At 44.7% G+C, this 24,358-nt stretch overlaps 1 protein-coding gene across 8 annotated transcripts; it reads right to left on the bottom strand.

Annotated features, from left to right (window-relative positions):
• Window positions 1–62: 62 nt before the first annotated feature.
• On the bottom strand, window positions 63–23,516 carry zfr2 (zinc finger RNA binding protein 2). Of its 8 annotated transcripts, none has more exons than XM_026157864.2 (19): window positions 23,358–23,516; window positions 18,396–18,642; window positions 18,079–18,196; window positions 16,723–16,950; window positions 15,835–16,181; window positions 14,124–14,312; window positions 13,621–13,876; window positions 12,221–12,414; window positions 11,808–11,927; window positions 11,124–11,269; window positions 10,593–10,719; window positions 10,285–10,487; window positions 9,976–10,144; window positions 7,610–7,784; window positions 4,526–4,614; window positions 3,032–3,127; window positions 2,659–2,770; window positions 2,436–2,533; window positions 63–1,444 (listed from the first exon to the last, which is right to left on the bottom strand). In XM_026157864.2, exons 1-19 carry the CDS (start codon window positions 23,408–23,410, stop codon window positions 1,271–1,273), a joined length of 3,141 nt encoding a protein of 1,046 aa, XP_026013649.1. In that variant the 5' UTR covers window positions 23,411–23,516; the 3' UTR covers window positions 63–1,270. The 8 variants fall into 8 exon arrangements, with proteins under 8 accessions (XP_026013649.1, XP_026013650.1, XP_026013651.1 ...); XM_026157865.2 differs by having other exon boundaries at window positions 16,723–16,947; XM_026157866.2 differs by having other exon boundaries at window positions 18,079–18,193.
• Window positions 23,517–24,358: the final 842 nt, after the last annotated feature.

Raw genomic sequence — 24,358 nt, 5'->3', positions numbered from 1 at the left:
GAAAGCGCAGTTTGAGACACAGCGACGCTTTTTATTACATCACAAGACAGAAAAAGCCCGAAGAGTGTTTTTTTCCTCTTTATTTTTAGTATCTCCCCTCAACTTTAGGCAACACTACAAAGACATTCAAATAATAGGACAGAGAGGTTCACGCTTCCCGTTTCAACAATACAAAAAACAGACCGCAGCATCCCTCGGAAATAAAATAAGCAAGTAGCATACTGTGATGCTGTTGGTAAATGAAGATAAAACTAAAAATGCGCATCAACTCTGAGCCAGAGGTGCGTAAAACGTCGGCTCCTTTGTCTCTGTGACATACCGCTCATCAAGATTCAAACCAGACAAAACCCATAATTGTTCCTCTTAATCAGTAATACATAACATGAGGCAGGCACAAGGAAGAAAGTCAAAAGGACTATAACGATTTAGTCATTTCAGTAAGTATTCAGTCTCATTTTCTCTCTTCTTCTAACCATACTCTGGAAGAAAAAAGATTACTAGGTAATATTATTTAAATTATACAATTATGGCTGCATACAGTGCTTCAGTCCCTCAGCATGCTACTGAACTGCACCAAGGAAGATTTCTCCCTTCAGAGGCAGATTAACTATCACCAGAGAAAGCCACCTTTGGTGGGCCGGTTATTTTAGACTTATTTGGAAACAGGGGGATTTTTTTTGTGTGTTACCCTTAAGCAAAGTAAAGATCACTTCATGTACTGTGCTCGCTCACTCTTATCTGACCTCCCTCACAGTTTCAAAGCTTCCTGCCCACTTTTCACAATCTTAGAAACCAGTTTCAGCAGCAAGTATTCTGCACCAGTGTTAATTCAAGAGTCGGGATGATAAAACTGAACTCGCCCGAAGAGCAGCAGCGTCCAGCTTTTTCTTCACGGAGAAAAGCTGCAAATAAAGTTTAAGGTGCTGATGTTTAAACTGCACTGGAGGCTTTAACATCATAGCAAACAACACAACGGCACACAAATTAGTGGTGGTTCGTATACTGCGTGTAAAAAAAGGAGTTTACTCCCTTTATTCACTCCGCACACTGAAATCAGAAGGAATTGCAACCAATCGTCAGTCCCTTCCCTCCTTCCGAAGCTTCATCCCCCACAGTTTAAGGGTAGATGTGTAACATGTAGAGTCAAAGTTATATTTGTACGTGTATAGCTGCGTGTTAAGATTGTTTTTCGAGAAAAGAAAGAACGTTTAATGTTGTGACATTCTACCAGTCTCTAAACTAGTAAATGCCTCTGCTCCGGAGGCAGAGGTCAAGCACTCGCCGCCTCTTCCTTCTTGTCTTTTTTGCCTTCCCCCTCGCCTTCGCCCGTCTCGCTGACATCCCGTCGACGCTTGCGGTTACGTGCGCTGGCCTTGGATGCTGGCAGGGACTCCATGCCCAGGACCTTGTGGATCTGACGGAAAGCAAGCAGCCGCAGAGCATGCTGGGAACAGAGAGGATACAATCGATAGATAGACAAAGTTAAAGTGCTTACTAAGAGCCTCATACTATGAGAGATGCTTATACATAATTAACAGTGATAAAACAGAAAATTGAGTAAAAATTACGTTTAAAAAGTGAGACTGATACTGTGTGAGAGTCGTGCAAATTGCATTAATATATAATATGCACAATAAGAAAGCATGAAGGTATAATAGAGAAACACAGGTGTGTTCACCTGTCACAGAACGAGAAGTTATTAGTTTTACAGAGGATGTTATGAACAACTTCCTGAATGTTCTTTATGGCAGTGGGGTTGAACATGAGAAGTCTGAGCAGGAATGGGAATCCAGTACTCTACTTCCTTGGACTTATTAGCCTGCCTGCCTGTGAATCCTGCTCACTGGTTCCAGTTGTGCTACAATCAGTCGATTTCAGACGCATCAGAGGAGAAAAATATGGACATTACTTTTATTTTTACTGCACAAAGGGACGACAGCACAATGGCAAACTGAACCCAGGACAGAAACAACTGCATCGTACTGCTAACACACACAACGTTGGCTCTTTGCAAGCATCTGCACAGACGGCATGCTAACGCTAAGCTAGCCAAGAACCCAGAGTAAAAGCTGAGCGAACGCCGACCCCGGGCTGCAGCTCAGCTTCTACCTGTTGGTGTTGCTAAAGTAGAATCGCCATGGCGATCGCATTAAAGCGTCTTTGTGCTGGTTCTTATTTTTGCTTTACGTTTTCCCACCTAAATGCTAAGACAAAGGTCACACGTGTGTCCTCATTAGGACAGGGATTTGTGTTAATCTGCATGAATGATGAACGCAACGTCTTTTTGATATGTTGCTTAGCAACGGTGACTCTCAAAGCGGAGCGATAAGACAACGAGAAGGGACTGAATCAATATTGGAATCGGGTTCGCTAAATTCCCATCCCTACTTGTTAGTGCCTATGATGGTCTCAGGTGTACAGCTGTGTGTGGGTACCTGTGCACTGGCAGTGACGTCCTCTCTCGCTTGAAGTTCCATGCTTTCCAAAGCATCTGTTGGCTCCTTCTCACAGGGGTCCATCAGACCTGGTCCATCTGAGTGAAGGGAGGAGAAAGAGAGTTAATCGCTATTTTGTAGCAGCTCAAAGGGAAGCAAATGCGACTAAGTTCTGCACGTGGCATTCATCGACTGCTTTCCTTAGCGCGTGTGTGTGTGTGACCTGGCAGCAGGATGCCGGTGGAGATGCACTCCAGGACTCTGCGCATTGCCTCCCCTGGACTAAGTGGGCCTGTGGCACTGCTGATAACCTTCTCCACCAGCAGCTCCATCGCCTGGAAGAAGAAACAGTCAAATGGAAGAAGACATCACATGTCACGTGTATACTGTTGTACTGCCTGTCCATTAAACACCAGCTTAGGACATTTGAAACTATCGCCTCCCACACAGTCCAATCGAGTCTGACCGAGTTATGAATGCTCAGCATGCTTTGCATAATGTTCCTTCGTAGATCGACCAAGCAGACAAACAACAAGACAAATGAAAGAGAGAAAACCTCATCAATAAGCAAAAACAGGATAAACGAAGCCACTTACCCAGCAGGGGATCTTCCCCCAGGTGGGAACCCGCTGACATAAATCTCTCAACACCCGAATGATGATCACACAGGACTGCAGACCGTTGGCACGAGCCTCCAGAAACAAAGCAGACAAAAAAGCCTATGCAGTCATGTTCAAAAGGATGTCTGAGGATATAATAAAAATATCAGCTTCTAAATTATTTACATGCAACCTGAGATGGACAACAACGCGACATATTGCACAGTCATCACTTATTTAACAAAAAAAACTAAAAGCAATGACTCAGTAGATTGTAGAAACATATTTAGCTTCAATAAATAGAAGTGGTGGCTTTCTGTATGACTTTGTAAGTCTGCTGCGTGGGAATTTTTGGTGCAACGTATCTCGATGTTCGCTGGTCTGCAACGCTGCAAAGCTAAGCTCGTGTTCTCTCTGCAGAGAAGAAATGTTTTCGAAACAAGCCGTACCACACTTTTTCTAACTGTACGGTCATGAACGTTAACGTCTCACATGCTGAGTGAGGCCTGCAGAGTCTGAGGTGTGGCTTATGGGTTTTCTGCAATTTCTGAGCATTGTACGTCTGAATGCTTCCATTACAGTTCAGTTATCTCGGTAAAGCTCTGAATCGCAACAACAGCCTCTTGCAGCCGTTTGTAGAGAATCACCTTCCCTTCTTATACTGGACCAAGTGTACCTGTTCATCTGTCGCAGACACCGAGCGTGCTCAGACGCTGCACCCTGCATTTGTTTTTCTTTTCTTTCTGCAACTACAGCTGCTGTGATAAAGGAAGGATGGGACTTTTGCCCAAAGATACAGTCTGTCAAACCAAGAAAATGTCTCATCATGGTAAAGTTATCTGATTAAACAGAATTACTCCTGTGATGAAACAGAAACTAGAACACTTATCACTGCAGAGGAACAACACAGAGCGATGTGAAGCACCTGAGAAGTAACGAAACAGCAGCACAAACCACAGAGAGAGCAGCCAGTGGGCTGGCAGCATCTTCCTCTTACCAGAAACCACCGGTGAAACAAAATCTCACAATCTGTTTCACCAGCACCTTTATGAACATAGCTCAGAGATAACGGCATGTCATGGGAAAAGCCTGGGTGGCAGCCTCGCGTGCTTGAAAACAAAAACAGGCGATTCAATCCCGGCTCGTAGCTCCGCTCATGTGACCTCAGCAGCTTACAAACAGCGTGGGGAAACGTCTCACACACCTTGACCGCCGCAACCGGAAATGACCCAGACTTTGTTTCATGCACCGGCTCATCATGTGACGACTCACATGATTAACTGTGGATCAACGACTCTCAGAGGGGACCGCTCGGGAGCCGCTCGGATGACACGTGAAAATCTCTTCGCGAATCAAAAAATAAGTCCAACTGCCTTAATTTCAAACACTCACCACGGCCATAATCACTAAAAGCTGCTTTAAGTGTCTTTCATTTAACTGCACAGCTTATCAGAACAGTTAAAGGGAAACTGAACGTACACACACACATACCTGAAACCATTTAGCATGGCGCAGAGCAGCTAGATATTCCAGGCATTTCTTCTTATTCAGGAGATCAGGAGGATCCTTCTCAGCCACATCTGTAGGAGATAACGTACTGACTTCATGACTTACAGCCAAACCAGCGCAAAGCCCACATACTGACTGCACTACCTAAGTGTAGGTGTTGTATCTCTTGACGTACAGTCACTGATCAGAGATGTAAGAGTGAGAGTACCTCACAAGGAGAAACATTTCCATCAGTCCTTAAATTCTCTGGTTTGAAGTTGATGGATGAGAAAATGAATGAGGGGGAAAGATGAATGAGAAGGGAGGCATCGAATAAGAATACAGGCACGTGTAAACCAGGAGGAAATCCAAAGGATGCTTTTTACATGACGACTAATTCCCGCTCAGTTTAATGCCGACTTGTGTACGCTCACAGTCCGAGTGCTGCTGTCTTTGGTGAAACTCTGGTGGACTTTGAGGCATGGAGAATTAAAAAAACCTGTATGCTACAAAGCCCACCGAAGCTGGTTTTCCTCCCCCTGCACATACACTCATGCCACTTTATTAGGTATACCTCAGCAGTACTGCGCTGGACCCCTTTTGCTCAGCCGCGACTCTTCATAGCATAGATTGACTAATGTGCTGGAAACATTGCTACAGTTGCTGCAGATTATCAGGTGCACATTTACGAGGTGGCTCCCTTTGCACCACATCCTCAAGGTGCCCTACTTCTACTGCAATCTGATGGTTATGGAGGTTATTTGAGTACCATGCACTCGCTGTCATGTTCTGCTGAAAGCAGCAATCAAAGCGCGCCCACAAAATATCCCCTACCCCATTACACCACCAGCCTAATGGGGTGGGGGCGTAATGTGCACTGAGAGGTGCTCTTCTGCACACCGTGTTTTGGTTTTCGTTTGTTTTTTTAAATTTAGCGTTGGCTTCCTGTTAGCTCGAGGCAGTCTGGCCATTTCTCTGAGAACCCAGAGAACTGCTGAATCCCAGCAGATCAACACTTTGTGAAATGCCCAAACCAGTAAAACCATTTCCTGTTCAAAAGTCACTTAAGTCACCTGTCTTCCCCGTTCTTGAGTTTCTAAATATGATTGGCTAATTAGATATTTGTATCGTTGAGCAGCAGAAAAGGTGTACCTAATGAAGTGGCCAGTGAGTGTAATTCTGTCTCGCTACAATTACAAGAAAAAGAAAATATTTAAACACAAATCTGTGTCTTTCTTCGAGTCCTGATCAGACAGCGGTCTTATTATTCAGTAATATTAATAAGTATTAACAATCTTCCAAACTGAGGAAGTGAGAGAAACTGGCACAAAGTGAAAAACAGCAAAATCCAGTCAAAGTGCAGCACACTCCCACCAGTGATCACCAGACTTTTAGAAGTTTTCCATGATGGACTCGGAGCTGTGACTGCTGGATTTCCCCTGTTTGCCTTTGACGTTGGATGACTAACAAAAAGTTACTAAAAAAAAGTGTCTGATTATATCTTTTTGAACTTTTTAACTCAAACTTTAGTTTGGAAAGTTTATCATTCTGTAACAAATGTCTCAACTTTGGTTCCGCACTGCTTGGTTTCCTTTAATCTGTCCTAATTGTCTTTATAGCTAAGTAATCAAGCAGCCATAGGGACAAAAGTAAGGACTGTCACTTCACTTCATATTTTAGGACAATATCAACGTCAATAAGCAAACAACAACAACAACAAAAACAAGAAGATGAACGTAATTAGTTGTGGAGTGACGGAGCCTGTGTCTGTGGTGGATTTAGATCGTGAAGAAAGAAAAAGGACAAAAAAGGTGGAGAAATTTTGAGGACATTTTTAAGACTAGCCATCTAAAAATGACACATGGTGGTCTTCTCCAGAGCACTCCAGATGAGGTTACTGATGGCTGTAATGAAGTAATACTGGGGCTTTCCACACTTCCATGTTCACTAGAACTGTAGCAACAACAAAGGAGATTAGCTTTCTCACAGGGCAAATGCAGAACATAAAGCAAGCAACTTTTATTTTGAAGTCTACACTCGCATACCACCTCGAAAGACAGACCCACATTTATCACAGCTCTCAGAGTGGGAGCTCAGTGTCAGTGAACAGGAGGGCGATCCTCCTCTGAGAAGCTTCATAAAAGTGGGTGAACTTCTCAGTGGTATGTGTACTCCAGTGTGGCTTCAGACGAGCCTTCGGCTTGCCCAGGTCTGCTGATACAGAATCGGATGCACTGATCAACAAACCCAAACAAAAAAACAAAAGACAGCGGCCACAGAAAACATCTCTAACATGTTTTCCAAATGTGAAAAAACACATTGCAATGCTGACATTTACTGGAGCGGGTGGAGGAGTGTTTGCAACACAATGATCTTAGACAACTTTGTTGTTTTGTGGGGGGAAATAAATGCAACGCTTCGCTAATGTCAGCTTAAAATTCCTCGATCATTGTGAGGCGGCGAAAGGACACTCCAGCACCGTATCATCGATAATGCCACACGATGATGCAAGGATGAGACGCGAGGGAACGGGAAGTCGCTGGACCTCAAAATCCCCTCAGTGGTATCGTCGCAAAGACGGCGAGAGAAGCAGAACTGCACCGGTGTGTATACGTGAGGCTTTTTGTAAACGTTTATTTGAACCGTTTCCATCCTTGGGCATTATCTGGACAGCTCCCTGAAGGTTTTATCTGAGCATGTGTTCACAGGATAAACACACAGCTCAGTGGCACAGAAAGGTCGGAGAGCCCGGCTTTTGGTTCCCATGTTGTGGAAAAGAAATAAAGAAGTTGGGGACTATTGCAGCTGCAAAAATAAAAAATAAAAAAATGGGGAAATGAAAGGCGTGGGACAAATGAATGCGTGATTTAATTCTTATTTCAGGGGCTGAGAAAAGACAGAAAAAAGGAGAAATCTCGACTGTGGGCTTAGTTAAAAGTCCCACATGAATTCTTGTGTAATTTTTAAGCCTAAAAATTCAGGCTGCTATTGGGTGGAAAGGGAGGGGGCGGGGTCTCTATATATAAGTGTATTACACACATAGCCAACATTTGGTCGTCTGGTACTGAAAGCTTTGGCTTCTCTAACCTTTCTCAGCCGCTTTTCCTCCTGCCTGCTTGTCCTTCTCAGCAGCAGGGTCCTCCCTCATCAGCGGCGAGGTGAGAGATATGGTCACCTGCATTTTGGGCTCCTTGCTTGAAAATATCACGATGTTCGCCTCCTCGGGGTGAGCCTGCACCTCATACTGATCTTCAGAAAAAGTCTGCCGGTTAAAAGGACACTTGGGATTACTCACTACAGAGGAGAAGTGGCGTAGGGACAATGAATAGCCTTGTTTGGCAGTAATACAGGGACGGACTGAAATATTTTAACTCGACTTCTTTCTTTCTTTTTTGTCCCCTTCAAGACAATTTAGTTCCCTTATTTAGCTCAAAAGCTGTTCATCGACAGTAACTTTGTAGCCATAATGCTTATTAAAAGAAAGGGGCTGCTAAGGAAGAAAAGTCCCATCTCACTCTGTAGGGTTCAGGTGTCATAACCAGGCAGTAAGTCTAAAGATCAGTGAAAAGCACCTGCAGTCAAACACTCGTGGCAGCTACAGCAGGAGGAAGAAATGGTGAATAATTACAACACATCGCAACCTCGTTTCCTCTGTCTTGCGAACGTTACTCTGAAAGCAGCAACAATTTAAAAATGCACACTGGTCTTCCCGCTCGGCCTCTGGCAGCTCGGCCGTGAACATGAAAGGACCTCCCCCAAAGCCACAAATCACACAGTATCGCCACAAAGTTGTGTCTCTGAAATTGAACGAATTGAAAGCTTTACTCTTTAACGCGACATTCGTTAAATTCTTGCTGCAAAGACGTTTTTAATTTCGTGCAGTCACGTTAAAAATAAAAGCACACTTTCTTTAGCTTATACAGCTTCACTTATCAGGACTTAATCTGGTCATTAGGTCTTAATTTAAACACAATCTCAGAATGACATCACATATTACTCAGTGTCAGTATTTATTTAACAAAACATTTATCCAAATGCAGAAGCTGTGCGTGGAAATCTTACTCCACCCTCGCTGCTTTCACAATAATTAGCCAAGTATGAAGCATTCATACGCGTCATCACAGTCCTCCCAGGAGCTCGAATACATTCATACGTCAAGACTCTACGGGCTTGAGTCAGCTTGTGAAATGTTAAAGTCTGTGTCAGTATAATTATAAGAAGACTGAGTGCAGGTTGCCAGGAGACTCTTATCTCTAAAATCTTTTTGCAACGCTGCGTCTGAGGAAACCACATGACTTGGAACGAATTATCTCAGAGGCGTTTGACCACAATGCACAGCACCGTGTTTGATGAAAACCAAACGTATCAGCGAAAGCCCCTCAAACCAGCTGTTAAACGCAGCTGATGATTTGGGCTTGTTTCGCAGCCACAGCACCCAGGAAACCATGAGGGCAGATATACGTCCCCACAAAGGTTTCTCAGATCAGCTGTCCTGTCCCTCCTTGCTGTCCCCAAACTGAGAGTGTGGGTGTTAATATTGTTTACGGTACTGTTACTTTCCTTCTTGGTTAAGATGTCTTTTTGTATTTTATTACAGTCTTTTAACTGGACCGCACCTCGGTCGGCTGTGTTGGATTGGCGCCGTCTGCCTGACCGCCAAAGCTTGCCCAAATATTGGAGTCGTGCAACAGGACAGTGACCCAAAGAGCAGAATGACCGACAAGAGAAGGTGCACAGACGTTAGCCTTAAGAGAGCTGTGCACAAACCTCAATGAGGTGAAGCGATGCTGGAAAGACGAGTGAACCAAAATGCCTCTACAATGACGTAAAGGACTGACAGTCATACAGAAATGATTGAATCATAGGGTGTCCTACATGTTTCCACACTCTGCTTCTGCATTTTAATTTCATTTTTGTTAAACAGACGAACACGCAATGCACTACGACACGCTTTGTTGCTCATCCCTCTAAGGACACGAGGATTTTTATTACGTCCTGACAAGTATAACCGCGGCCCGGGTGTACTTTCCTCTTATCACGACTGTACGTGTGGATGACAAACTGCTCTTTTTTCTGGCTCTGGGGGACACGTGCATACAGTCACCTGCTCTGTACCTGATGAGCTGCAGTGGGATTGGTATTCGAGTTGCTAAAACCTCGTTTCCTCTTGTATAACAAAAACTATTACAAGTGAAAACTTCCGGTTTTCTGTCTTTTTCTTGCACAACCGTGAAACCTCAGGGTCCAGGCCTTATGACTAAAGTCATAAGTCAGTGATGACAAACAATAAAATATCCACAGCGCCTGATAACTCGACTGCATATCGAAATATTTCTGTTCTGCTTTTTAATCCCACATACAGTAACTGTCAAAATAACTCAGGATCAAAGTCCCACGCATCACAGAAAGATGAAACCGTTGCCTAAAGCGTGTCTTTTGTGAGATTTGCTTACCGCCAGCTCCTTTGGCAGCTGCTTGGCGATGCTCTTCAGTAACGAGATGGTGGGTTTCTTTGCAGTCAGCAGGATGAGCTCCACATTTCTGTCTCCGCGAAGCAGCAAGCCTTTGGCCAGGATTCCCACCCTCATCACGCCTTTCAGCAGCCGGGCCGGGCTCTCGGTCCTGCCAGGCAGACACACAGACACAGGCTTTGATTTGTTTCTGTTCTTCTGCTTTGGGAACTATTAGAAACACGCAGCACGTAAAATAAATAAATAAAAATCACATGCTGGATAAATGGGAATTATCTGCCAGGTTTTTACCCTTTTTCATCTCCTCCTTCAGCAGCACCATCATCAGTCAGTGCTTCCTTCTCCAGCAGAGAGTCTGACACCAGTTTCAGGGCTCTCTCCGAGTGGGAGACGATCCTCTGAACAGCCTGCAGCTCCTCTTCCACTGGGTAAATAGTGGAGTGCTTGGCCATGATGTGGCGGTCGTCGAGCGAGTCAGGACGACGCACACAAGACTGAAGCGAGACGGGAGGAGGAAGTGGAATCAGATCTTGTTTTTCTTGTTGTTGTTGTTTTTCCAGGTAACAGATGAACAACAAAGATGCTGTTTCAATGCTCACCAGTAGAGGGGGCACTGGCATCCCGGGGCGGCTCATCAGAGGTGGAGGTGCCATCCTGCGTCTCTGCTCCCCCCAGTACATCTGCTCCTCCTCCACTCTCCTCCAGTACAAGTCCTCCTCATATCGCCTGCAGGAGGAGGAAAGGATTCGAATGCCATTCGTCAAGAATAATTTTTTCCAGCGGACAGAGGCGCACGCTCTGTCTGCCATTAATAATACATCAGACTTATAAAAAGTCCTGCACCAAAATCTAGAGCATCGCCTAAGATTCAGCTGAAGTGAACCTGAGAATGTGAACAGGGAACTTTTTAATCGGGTGAAACGATGAAATCTGAAAAAGTCTGATTTCACTGTAACGTTTCTCTGGGGGTCAGTGATATCAGAAACTTAATACGAGTGTAAAAATAAGATGAAAAAATTACATTTTTCCACGCATTCATGCAAATCTGCCAGTCAGCTACTCAAATTTGGCACATCCTCTTTGGTTTTACCTGTACGCGTGCCCCCCCCAGGCTAACGTCTGACTCTGACCTCATCTCCATGTGCCAGCGCTGCTCGTCATCTCTCTGCCGCTTCAGCACCGCCTTCTGCTTCTGCTTCTTCAGCTTGCTCTCCTGCAGCTTCCTGGCCCGGTTACTGGGTTTGATCTCCACAGGAAGCTCCGGGTTCACTTTCTTCTACAGAGGGACAGAAAGCATGTGATGAACATGTTCTCTTCTACTCTGTCTCTTCACAGATTACCCGACAGCGTTTTTCTTTCCATTTCAAGTTTCCATAACGGACTTAAACCTCCGTTTGGTTCTGGACAGCTGAGATGGAACGACTCCGCTTAGAACCAGATTTCATACAAATACATTTGAAAATGATCCTCATTTGATTTCATACCTCAGCGCTCTCTCTTTAGCACCACCCCATGTCCACTTTGTAAACGACGGTCCGTTATAATAGCAGAGACAGCAGGGTATGCTACTTTGTGGCTGACAAGATTAGATTACAGTCTCGCTCAGTCGGAATCCATCACATCATATTTGGTGCTCAAAAACATCCATAAAGAAAATTCCCTGGCATATCTCAGCGGAGCTGGTTGGGAATCACAGCTAAACTGTCATTTAAGCGTGTGCTATTACTTCACAACAGACACATGGTTTCAGTGAGGATTGTCAAACTCTGTTCCAGAATATGCAGCTTTGGCTCAGCAATGCTCTTTATTTCTACCTTGTATTGCAGCCTGTGCCTTCTTCCCTTCAGGTGCATGTCTTTCGCGTTGGGGTCATTGAAGCTGCACTCGCACAGTTTACAGTGGAATCGAATCACTTTTCCATCATCATTACGAACCTGAAAACGAAGAGAACTGGCATGAGTTTGAAACAGTAATGAAACCTTTATAAATGCAGCTCATAACAACGGGAAATGACGTGTAATGTTGTCACAATTAGGCTCCATGTCAGTCCTGATAACTGCTACAACAATCACCTTCACTAATATTAGAGATCTCTTGGTTAACCCGAATGCTGCTGTGTCCCATGATGACTGGAAACTGCCGGCAGGATAAAGCTGGTAAATATAACCTCAGCATTTCACAGCTGCCGTCCGTCACTGGACTGCCATCAAACCCTTTTGCCGCCTACCTCTTCTACATAGTCGTGTCCCACTGGCTGGATGTCTCCCTGGCCTCCAGCTCTGTCTCCATCCTCATCCTCGCTCTGCGGTTCCATCTTCTGGACTGACGGCTGCGCAGGCTCCTCGACCTTGGCTGCAGCCACCACCACCGGCGCCGCTGCTGTTGCTGCAGCTGCAGCGGCAGTGCTGGCTGGCTTATTGGCTGTGAAGCAGGGCAAATGTTAACACTTTCAGGAGGTCGCTGAAGGCATACTCGAGGCTCGTTTAATGGAAGACGCAGCTCTTCTACTTCCAGTTTGATCCCCAAGTTTAACAACAGTTTCACAACTACAGGAATTACTAAGAAAGGATATCCAAGAAGCAAGCGTTAAATGAAACGGCTATGGAGAGATACACGACTGACTAATAAACACTAAACATCGTTCAATGTGAACTAATTTAACGCAACCACAAAGAGAACACAGAATTATCCTTTTCTGTCCTTGCAGGTGACATTTCTCTGCAAACCGTTAAAGAGCTGTTAAATCTTCCTCATCTTATCGTTTTTATTCTCATCGTTTATTTTTACAGGTTCTAGTCATCGTATTGTTTGCATAGCGTGCCTTTGTCATGTGCGCAGCGCTGTGCGCCGTCTAAGTCAAGTTGCTTAAAACAAATAGTCCCCACAGCTGCATGAATAGACTGCACTTCATTTTACTGATTTATAGAAACTAAACACTACAGTTGCAGCTGCACTGCAAACGTGTTCAGTGTGAAATTGCATTTCAGTTTATTTTGTTTACGCTGGTACGATCTGCCTGCAGAGAGGAGACCACCCTGACCTATGGCTCCTGGTGCGATGTTGGTTTTTAGTTCTAGTTTTATTTTAGTTGATTTTATCTTATTTGTAAATAAAGCGCTGTTTTAATTTTTATGTATTATGTGTTTTATTTAATGCCGTCAGCGTTAATCTCGTTAAAATGACGTTAACACCATAACTGCATTAAAGCGGCAAATCTCCGTTAGCGAGTTAGCGCGGATCGCCCCATGCGTGGGGCTGCACGGCGTCAACGCGTTAGCACGGTTAGCTCGTTGACTAGTTTTATTTTTTACTGTTTTGTTTTATTCTGTCGGTCTTAACGTATTTCCTGTAGAGCTCGTTGGTCCTGTGCTGGGGTGTTAAAGTAATAAAGATGGATCAGATATGCTGTCGATGAAGAGGCGCTACTTAGATCATCTGTGAAATCACCCAAAACATAAATATAGATTTAAACCAGACAAACCTGCTAAAGCAAATGTTTTTCCTTTGAATTATTTTTATTATGGTTGTTATTATTATCATTCTTAAGGTAAGTGTGCACTGTTCATCTGAATTAGTGAACACTGAATATTAAAGATCCAACATTTTATAACAGCTGAACAAACTTACAAATGACAGTTATTCTGGAAGGCGGGGGCTTCTTGACTGGTGTTGCTGTTTTAGCCGTGCTGTTTGCAGCCACCGGTTTGGGAGCTGCAGCAGGAGTTGCAGTGGTCGATGCAGAAGTGGAGGAGGACAAGGAGGAGGAGGAGGAGGGGACTGAAGGCTTCCCGGCTGTCGTGGTTGTGACAACTGGAGTAGAATTCACTAACACTGGCTCAGTGGAAGGTATAGGTTTCCCCAGCTTGGTGTGAAGTTTCACCACCTTTCCGAGGTCGACAAAGACAGACACAAGGAGACAGACCCATTTAAGGCTGCTGATACTTAATCCCACCCCAAATCCCTCTGGGAGGTTTTGTTCCAGGACTTGGCAGGTCAAGTGGAACATCACATGTGTACGCCACAGTCACGATCACTACTGAAAGCATGTCAGCTGCTTATTTTATTCCTTTAATAACAGCAAATATGGACAGACAGAAAGATGGGGAGAAAAGCCCCACAGGGATGCGTACCTTCTGATGTTTGGACCCACGGATATGAGCAGCATAAGCATCCACTCCTGTGCAGGAGACGTCACATAACTCACAGCGTAACTGCGTCTGGACCCCTCTGGGGCCGTTGCTGGGCCCCGTCTGCCCTCCAGACTTTAGGGCTGCTTCCTTTTTCTTGTGCTTCTGGCCCTCCAGATGCTCCCGGTACGTCTAATGCAGTAAATAAAGATGAAGCCAGTCAACAACACGAAGCATCTAAAACAGTCATGGACGCTTTCATTGATATACACCTTTGAAGCAAACGCTAATATTCTAACGTCTTTTTTTGCTTGTATTTTAGTGATTTAATACAAGGCATTATATAAATTAGAATTACCGTAATTGTCGGGCTATAAGCCGCTACTTTTTGCACAAGCCTTGAAGCTTTTAGTCAGGTGCGGCTTTTCTATGGATTGTCCATGATTTTTGTGATATCGTAAGACGATTTGTTTTGTTTGTTCCGCTGTTGTACGGCACTACGTTGCCTGGCGGAAGGATCGGGGTTCAAGAGTGGTATGTTGGTCACATGTCCATCCGCCAGGCAACGTAGTGCCGTACGAAGTAGCGCGAAAAACAAACTTCAAAGTAGCGCTACGCGTTCAGCGGGAGGCGTGGATGACGAGCGGCAATAAACTTGCGAAAAGCAAGTTATGCCCAACTCCACCGGTGGATTCTGACAGCGTGGAAAAGTGTGAAAACATCCACGATCACCAACGGGTTTCGAAGGGCTGGACTGCTGCATGATGGAGAGGAGGACACCGCCACGGCCCTTCTGAGGGTGTTCGACTCTGACAACGAGGATTTGTTTGGTTTTGAAAGTGACAACGAAGGAGAGAAGCTGAGAGTGGATGACGAAGCCATCCTGAGCCTGTTCGTTTCTGACACTGGAGGAGAGGACTTTGGTGGTTTTAGTGGCAGGAAGAAGAGAAAGATGGTGAATGACTGACTTTTCTTCTTGTTAAAGCCGTGTCGCTGCACCTGAGCCTAAAAGGTAGTCTGAATCTATTTTTCTGGTGTGCTGCAGGTTATTGTTATGTACTACATTTGTTACTCATTTATGAAGCACAGTACATGTTTCGTACTTGTAATTACCGCTACTTGTACATATACCTAAAAAGTTATGCAAATATGTACCCATAACTTGTTTTTCAAAATATTAATAAAAGGGGTGTGTCTCCAAACAGCCATCTCTTTCCTGATTCGCTTTGTGCATATTCTCTTACATATGATAAGTCAACATTGAAACACCTGCGGCTTTTAGTCAGGTGCGGCTAATGTATGTACAAAACAGGATTTTCCCCTGATTTTAGCTTGTGCGGCTAATATTCAGGTGCGCTTTGTAGTCCGGGAAATACGGTAATAAGGTGCTCCTATTTGGCGCTGTGTTACTACTACACAACTTCACTGCTCAGCAGCCTCCGTAAGCTTGAACACTGGGACAGGAACATATTCTCTACTGGCCCTACTGGCGCTCCAGCTCACTGCAGACTTCCAGAGTAGCAGGAGGACATCTGTTACTAGCTTCAAGGTCCTTTATAAGAAGGCAGCAAAATAGTCACGACAACAGCAGCAATAACTCATCTAATAGAGCCGTGCGGCCGCCGCAGATAACGTGTCGAAAATACTGAAAACACATCAGGGAAGCTTCAGAAACACAAAATTAAACATGTTTTCCTCATTTCTGATGGCCTACCTGAGGGCCTGCACAGCTGATCTTGCAAATGTCACAGTAATGAAGCTGCGGCTGCTTGGGAGGCCCTTTGGGCTTCTGCAGCTTGCTCTGGTGAAACGTGGGCTTTTTGTAGGCGTTTCCAGTCGGAGCGGTCACCATGTTGCTGCCCGAGTTACTCCAGGACGAGCTGGTCAGCTGCTTGGGTGGCGGCTGAACGGGGGCCTGCGGCTGCTGCGGCTGCTGCGGCTGCTGAGGTTGCTGTGACGGCTGCGGCTGCGGCTGGGACAGAGTCTGCTGGGGCGGCTGATAATAGGTGGGGGTGGATGCCGAGGTGTAGCCGACTGAATCATAACCAGAGTAGCTAATGCCTGAGGGGTGAGAGAGCAGAGAGAGGGACACGAAAGCAAGCAGGATATGGGTCAAACAGTCAGCAGTCATTCAGGAAATAAGCTGCATTCAGTTTCATCCACTCTGCTTTCACATCTGAGCTTCAGCTTTACAGATGTCAGTGATGTAACACATCATCCACCAATGAAAGGCAAAAATTTATTCACTGTAAAATCATTTAGTCTGAGTTTGCTTTCATTTGAATAATCTGTGTAACATTTACCGTGTTTCCCTGTCAGCTACATTAGCTTCTACCTCGCTTCTTGTTTTCCACATCCAACATGTCTGAGCTTCAGCTTTGATGAGTAATATCAGATTGTATGTAACTCAGCACGAATTAGCACGAGCCTGTGTGCAGTCACAGTTAAACGTGCAGCTAATTAAACAGGTTTTCTAGCTTTAGCCGATAGCTTATCGTTGTTCAGTTCTACCTGTAACAAAAACACATAAAAAGACATAACAACAAGTTGGCTGAAATGTTAGCAGCTTTAAAGCGCGTCTATAAACCGATGTTGACGTCACCTGAGTAGGAGGTGGCTGCGACGCTGGAGCTGAACGAGGAGCCGAGCGTGTACGACGAAACTGGCGTTAGAGGCTGCTGGACGCTCGTGGACACTGGGTAGATGTTGTAGCTGGTAGACACAGAGCTGGAGGGGGCGAGGGGTTTCAGTGCTGTCACCTGCCTCTGGGGGGGAGGCGGCTGGTTGTACACAGTGGAGGTGGCTGGACTGTAAGCATTCTTCACTCCTACTGATACAGAAAAATGCGACAGAATTGAGGGGTGAAGGAAAACAGAGGAGCAGCAGCACAGGTGGAGAGGAAGGACAGAGAGAGCTGAAGGATATGAGTCATAGAGTTCGTGTTCAAGAGAGTTTCTGGCAGAGCAGGCAGGATCTTCATTTCACTAACAAATGAGTGGCAGAGACGTGCACACAGAGAACAGTGCAGACGTTTTAGGCACTTATCGGGCATAAGGCATTGTTCTGCATCACATCCGGCGTTTCATCTCTGTGCCACGCTCACAAAGAGTCAATCAATACATTTCTGCTTCAATGATTTCCAGGAACAAAATAAAGACAATAAAGCTGCCGATGTTATCGGCAACTCGAAGGAGCTCAGGGGATGTATGTGAGCCATCGAAAGCTGCTATCTGGTTTTGAAGGACATTTATAGAAGGAAAAACAGCTTGTAGGGATCCGAAGATGCTGTTCATACGATCAATAACAGCTGCACCACCACAGCAGCATCCAGCAGTCATCAAAAGTCTAAAGGCTCGTGACATTTCTAGACTAAAGTATCACTGATGAGTCACAGGACGCTGCTCCCAATCGAGCCGCTGCACCGAAAATCGAACCAAAGAAGAAGCAGAACTCGCTCAGCTGCTGGACTATATTTCTTCCAAACTGAGAAACTGTGACTGATATCGACGTCTTATTTAAAAGGAAAACTGTAACAAGGGCATCAAGAGCTACGTTAGATCACAGCCTGACTCGTGTTTCTTGGAGACAACATGCTATATTAAAAAAAATGACCACACTGGTCAACTTCCTGTACCAGTCAGTCTTTTCTTTTATTCACAGATCTTTGTTTCTTTATTCACTGAAACCAAATGAGGTTAAACTTCCACGCTGAACCTTTTTAATCGTGGAGAACGTAACAGGCTATGTGTCATGAAAAGTTCTCCCAGACGATGAATAGAGTTGAAAAAGTGAGAAATCATAGCAAAGAAAAATAATCACAGGTTCCCTGCAGGGAAGGCAAAGATGGTTTAAAATGAAATCAGCTGGTTTACATGCACCAACCTAATATTATTGTCCATAAGAAGCAGAAATCAACTCATTTTACACTGTTTGGACACTGGGAATGAAAAAGACTCACCAGTCTGGTAGTAACTCTCTGTAGGCGTCCTTTGAGCCGTTGCTATACTCGTCTGGTAGTACTGTTTATTGTCATAGGTAGTCACTGCAGCAGGACGCCCGTAATTGTAGTTGTCCTGCTGGTGTTCACAAGAGAGCATCCAACCCACACATATTAAAACTTGAGCAATGCAGACAATTTAATCGTGCACAGATTCTCTCTCAGGTTAAATCATCTGAATTCTAAAATTCCTCAAAACAAAACCTGCTTTGCAAAAATCCGGCATGCAAAATGAAACAGAAGAGCAGAAATCATAAGAGAAGCGCAAAGAAACTGACCGTGTCTGAGTATACCTGGTACGTCTGTGGGGTAGTGGTTGGCTGCGGGGGATCGGGCTGTCTGTAGGTGTAGTCCGGGGGCGCCTGGTGGCTTTGGTAGGCCGGGTAAGGGGCCGAGACCACAGGCCGGGCGGCCTGGACCGGAGCTGGAGAGTATGAGGCGGTCACAGCGTGAGCCACAGCCGGAGCCTGCTGGACGCTGTAACTCGCTGTGGAGGGATGGGAGTAAGCTGGTGGAGGCTGGGTACTGCAGGACGGGAGAGGGAAGAAAGGAAGACGCGACATTTAAATGACTCAAAACATTCTGACATATCTTGTCACACCCACGCTGTCAGGTATTTACCACAGGAACGTGACAAACCAAGTATTCAGTCCAAAATATCCTTGTTAGCTGAAGCACAGACCACAGAGGTGAGTCACTAACATCCGGTGCAAAAAGGAAACCGCTATCACTTATCTTAGTTATTTAAACTGCAGCCAAGAAACAGCAGGACTCATTAATAATATGCAAAAAGCACGGTCACGACCACAGTGGTGATAATTTTACTCAGTTTACTTTACATGTATGCATAAGCATGCACCTCACTGCGTTTGGCACCGCTTAAATGCTAAACTGCATTTTTGTTTTTGGAGTCAGCACGCTGTGCAGCACCAACAACGCTGAGATGAATTTAAACCGAAACGTTTATTACAGCAGAAATAAAGATGATAATCAAACACAGTTAAGAAGTAACTACAGAATACTTCTCATTGATGATTACAGTGAACAAACTAATCCGAGCGCTAACAGACTCAAAAGCCACCTGACGAAAAGCAAAGAATAATGATACACACCCTCACTGAAACCAGTGCGGTGAATAAATATGTAATTCATGATTTATTTATTCATTTTGCCTTTTTAGCTCATTGTTTCTCTTGCAGTAACACAGATATTGTGATGCATCCCTGTAGACCGAGCTGCAATGTCTGCATCGTGTTTTAGAAAATGAGAAAAGAGGAGCCGGGGAAACACCCTTCAACCTTGTTATGAGTGCTGACATTGCACAGCTGGTCCACCAGAGGGCACTGTGCAGCTGTTCTGCTGAATCTGGAGAGGCCACAAACAAGAAGCTGACTGAGAAGCGACAGAGAGAGTAAACAAGTGCTTGTTAATGAAAATCTGTTTATTACTGTGCACCTCAAAAAAAGAAAGAAAAAAAAGACAATTTTAGCTTTTTAAATCAAATATTAGTAACTAAAAATCCAATATTGGTCAGATTCTAGTATTATGACATCATATGGATATTAAGTCGTGGTGAAGAGGGAGCTGAGTGTAAAAGCGAAGCTCTCAATTTACCGGTCGATCTACGTCCCTACCCTCACCTATGGCCACGAGCTGTGGGTAGTGACCGAAAGAACGAGATCGCGGATACAAGCGGCAGAAATGAGCTTCCTCCGAAGGGTGGCTGGCCTCTCCCTTAGAGATAGGGTGAGAAGTTCGGCCATCCGGGAGGGGCTCAGAGTAGAGCCGCTGCTGCTCCACATCAAAAGGAGCCAGCTGAGGTGGTTCGGGCATCTGACAAGGATGCCTCCTGGGTGCCTCCTGGGGTTGGTTTTCGGGCATGTCCCACCGGGAGGAGGACTCGGGGCAGACCCAGGACACGCTGGAGAGATTATATCTCTCGGCTGGCCTGGGAACGCCTTGGTGTTCCCCCGGATAAGCTGGAGGAGGTGGCTGGGGAGAGGGAGGTCTGGGCCTCTTTGCTTAGGCTGCTGCCCCCGCCACTCGGCCTCGGATAAAGCGGATGAAGATGGATGGATATTGATTCTTAGCTCTTATCTCATCAGGTCCAGTCCAAAAAGGCTCGGCAGTGCCTGTACCACCTCCGACAACTGAGGAAGTTCAGGATCTCTCCAGTGATCCTCAGGACTTTCTATGCAAGTGCTGTGGAGAGCATCCTCACACAGAGCATCGCATCCTGGTTTGGGAACCAAAAAGCTCTTCAGAGAGTGACCCGTACGGCACACTGCTGCAGGACTGCTCTCCCCTCCCTTCAGGACACCTACATCAGGAGATGCTGAACTACAGCAGCTCAGCTATTGAAGGACCCGTCCCATCCCGGCAACAGGCAGAAGGTTCTGCGCCATCCGGAGGAGCTTCTATCCTCAAGCCATCCAGGTCCTAAACCAGAACATGCCCCCCACCCCCCCTCAGCATCCATAAGTGACTGAGACAGCACTTACTCCTCTAACACACCCCAGCCTGACTCTTCTAGACACTTTAACACCCACTTGCACAATGTACATTTTTCAGATTTTCAAATGTAAATTTCCAGATTTTTTAAAATTATTTATTTAATTCATTTAATGTACATAATTCATTTACTTACTGCACATAATGTCCTCCTGTATATATTCACTAAATGTATATAATGTCCTTCTCTCCTTTTGCACAGTCGAGGAGCGCGTCAGGATCCACTTCACTGCATGTTGTACTCCTATAACTATGAATGTGGCAAATAAAGAATCTTGAATCTGTATCATTACCAATCACTTTAAAATACATGCATGGCTGCTCAGCATGTTTGCATGTTTTTGAAGGCACAGTAATTATAGGCAATGACATCAGTGACTCCAGCTGACAGCCTTCAGTGTCAGTCTGGACGAGAACATTAGTGGGCTTAAATTAAATGATGCCTTAAAGGCAGAGGTGTCACATTCATTGTCACTAATGGTCACACAGAGGACCTGAGCAACAGTGACATATTTATACAGTTCACTGATATTTTTATGTTATAAATAAATCCAGGCAAAGTAATGAATTTTTAATGTTGTTCTGCAGATTTGTCTGCAAGTCTTATGCAGCCTGTGGAGAAGGTTTCATATAACGCAAAAACATTCATGAGGCGGATTAACTGTGCAGTACAGAAACTGGATGTACACTAAAGTACAGCCAGCCTTTCCTGCTCCAAACGATGCGACTAGTTTAGGAAAAGACTCACAGCGCTGCAGCTGCACGCATCCGTCTGTCACGCCTTATCTTTGTTTGTTTGGGGTTCAAACTTCAAACCAGCCATGTGAATTATATTCTTTGAAAATACAGCAAACAGATACACAGCACTCTCTGTGCAAACAGTCCATCTCCCACGTCAGTGGAAACTTTGCTTTCGCTGCAGTCAAAGCTCCACTCAAACCCGACCTGCACTTCCCTGGAAATGTAGCTACATGCTGTGCAAACAATGGCCAATTTCTCCTGTGCATCTCCAGCTACGTTTCACTGCAGTTTGTTTTATTTATCAGTGAGAGAATATCAATTAACACCTTAGTATAAGGAATAGTAATCATAGTCGCAACATAGGGACTCGACATAGGGACATAGGGATGTCAACAAACTCCTGGAGGGAGATTGCAGAAACTACCGGAATGACTGTGAGGGAACGCACAAAGAAGTGTAAAAAACTTCCCAGGACTTGGGAAGTAAGAAAGTCCCAGCCTTTCATTTGTTTGTTTCGGGGCTGGCACTGAAACCACACACAAGCACAAATGTGTGGAGGGTCACGCCGTGGGCTCTGCAAAGATTCAGCTGTTAGTCAGCTTGTTAGATTGCACAAGCTGTGGAAGCACGCCTGTCTATTTAGTCTCGCATGGGTGCAAGGTTCACGACACACAGCTACGACCTAAATTATGAAGCAGCTAAAGTAACGGGTGGGCCAGATTAAAATCTGTGAAGAGCAGGATTTGGTCCAGCTCGTAAGGTCACAAAAGAGCACACGTGTAAATCTATAGCACGATTTTAATTAAAAGTACAAAACAAAAGCTCTGTGTGTTTCTTGACAGAGGAATTCCTGACAGCCCTTCAAACAGGTTTCAACACAGCCAAAAGAAAACTGCTGCAAGCTCAGTTTATTTAGTGAAACTTTAAAAAAATGTCTGCACGTCAAATGGTCTGAATCAACCGACTTCTGCCAGAAATTTAGAGAAAACTTTAAAGAACATCACACCATGTGCTCCCACAGATTTCCCCAAAAATGATTGGGAACCCAACTCGGTGTCTTTAGTCGGGCACGACACTGCTGCCCTAAATCCAGGTCAAAATATTCGGAGACTCCTCTCGGCCTGTGAGTGTGCTGTAGATGTTTGGATCACTGCCCTGACGTGATGAAGAGCATAGTGAACTGGTAACTCCTGCCTATAACCAGTTTATCAGCACAGATGTGGTGTGCAGCATAAGGTTAAATACTGCATATTTTATCAGTGCTGGTGGCAGAGAATGACAGGGGTGAATTTTAATACAGGTATAAAAGGCACAAAGAGGCCGCAGAGGAAAGCAGTCCGGTTTGTCAGGTTTGTTGGCTTAATGCAGCACAACAGACAAGGCATGAAAACCTTCACAGTTCACTAACCGCAGGATGATGGCTCCATCACATCACTAATTGATTACCTGTCAAATTCAAAGGCTAAATTAGGCAGGCAAACTTAGCCAAATTATGCAAATGCTGCTGCTGCTTTTCCGAGGGCCTCTTTGCTCTGTATGGCTGCATGTCAGAGAAGTCAGAGAATGACGTTTGGGGATACAAGACCGTCAGTGGTGTCAGATCAGAGTTGGCCCTCTTTAATCCTAAACGCCGGCCAAAATCTAACCCGTCACAGCTGCAGCCAGCTCGGTTTCGTTACCCGGCTAAAACACTTCTTTCTACTGACCCCGTTTAATTATGTTACAGCACAGAAAGTGTTGAAGCATCGAACCAACTGGTGCAGCTGTATAGCGCTGTGGTTCACCTAATGTCAAGCTGCAAGCGCTGGCCTGCGATCTCGGCCAGCTAATGTTAGCTAACCGAACCAAGCGGGTCAAGCTAGCCGTGTATCCCTGCGCTGCCACGCAGCGAAACCCCACGGGTGACCGTGTCTCCGCCGATACACCTCGGCAGCTGACACCTGCGGCTCAACGCGCTCGCTGACACCAACCCACGTCACATGAATTACCTGTACTGCGGACCGGCACCATGTGTGAAGCCGAAATAGTTGCTTGCAGCCATCTTGGCATCTCCGGTACAGTACAGTGTCCTGACAAACAGCAGCGGAGCGGTGACACCGAAACTCAAGATAGTTCCCCCCCTCGACTGCTGCTAACGGTCACATACCGGAACTGGATCGGAAAGACACGAAACGGTTACAAACAGGGAGCTTTCAGCGAGGAACTCCGTGTGCGCCATGTAAAGTCTGCGGTCAGTGTATAATTTCTATATATATATGATATCCTTGTTAATATATATAGATTTTCATAACTTCTCCACTCAATCGCTACACGCATGCGCACTAACCCCCCCCGCTGAGATTAAAAATAATCCTTCTTCTTCTCATTATTATTATTATTATTATTATTATTATTATTATTATTATTATTATTATTATTATTATAGCGCTAAATGACACCGTATATCTGTGTCTTAAACACTATTCAGGTATGGCTCAAAACTGTATGCCAGTGTAATGATAAACCCAACCTGAAACTGCTGAGATAATAGTGTCATAACAGAGAATGCGTGAGCTGTGGCATGAGAACACGCGAACAAACTTTAGCAATAGTGCTAGAAATATAATATATTTAACCTTTACATGCTAATTGACAATCTAGTGACATCCACAACTTACTATTGTAAGTTGTGGATGTTTATATTTATGTTAACATATTTATGTTCTCCTTTGCCCCACACAAACTTAATGCCCTACATATAGTTTTTTGGATCTGGTCTTATTTTAAATTTCAACAAACAGATCATATTTAAAAAAAAAACTGTAATTAAAAAAAGTCAATTTAACTAATTAACTCCAGTTTTATGCTTTAGTAAAGGCACTGCTTTATTTTGTTTCCTTCTCTTTTCTGCTTTTTATCTCTTTTACATTTTGTACTGATTTGTATAATTATTATTTGTTATACCAATTTTATGAACGATTAATTGATATATACGTAAATAAATAAATTT

This window comes from Astatotilapia calliptera, chromosome 23, assembly GCF_964374335.1.
Source record: "Astatotilapia calliptera chromosome 23, fAstCal68.1, whole genome shotgun sequence".
NCBI classification, from domain to species: domain Eukaryota; kingdom Metazoa; phylum Chordata; class Actinopteri; order Cichliformes; family Cichlidae; genus Astatotilapia; species Astatotilapia calliptera.
This window is presented reverse-complemented; position numbering and strand designations above follow the sequence as displayed.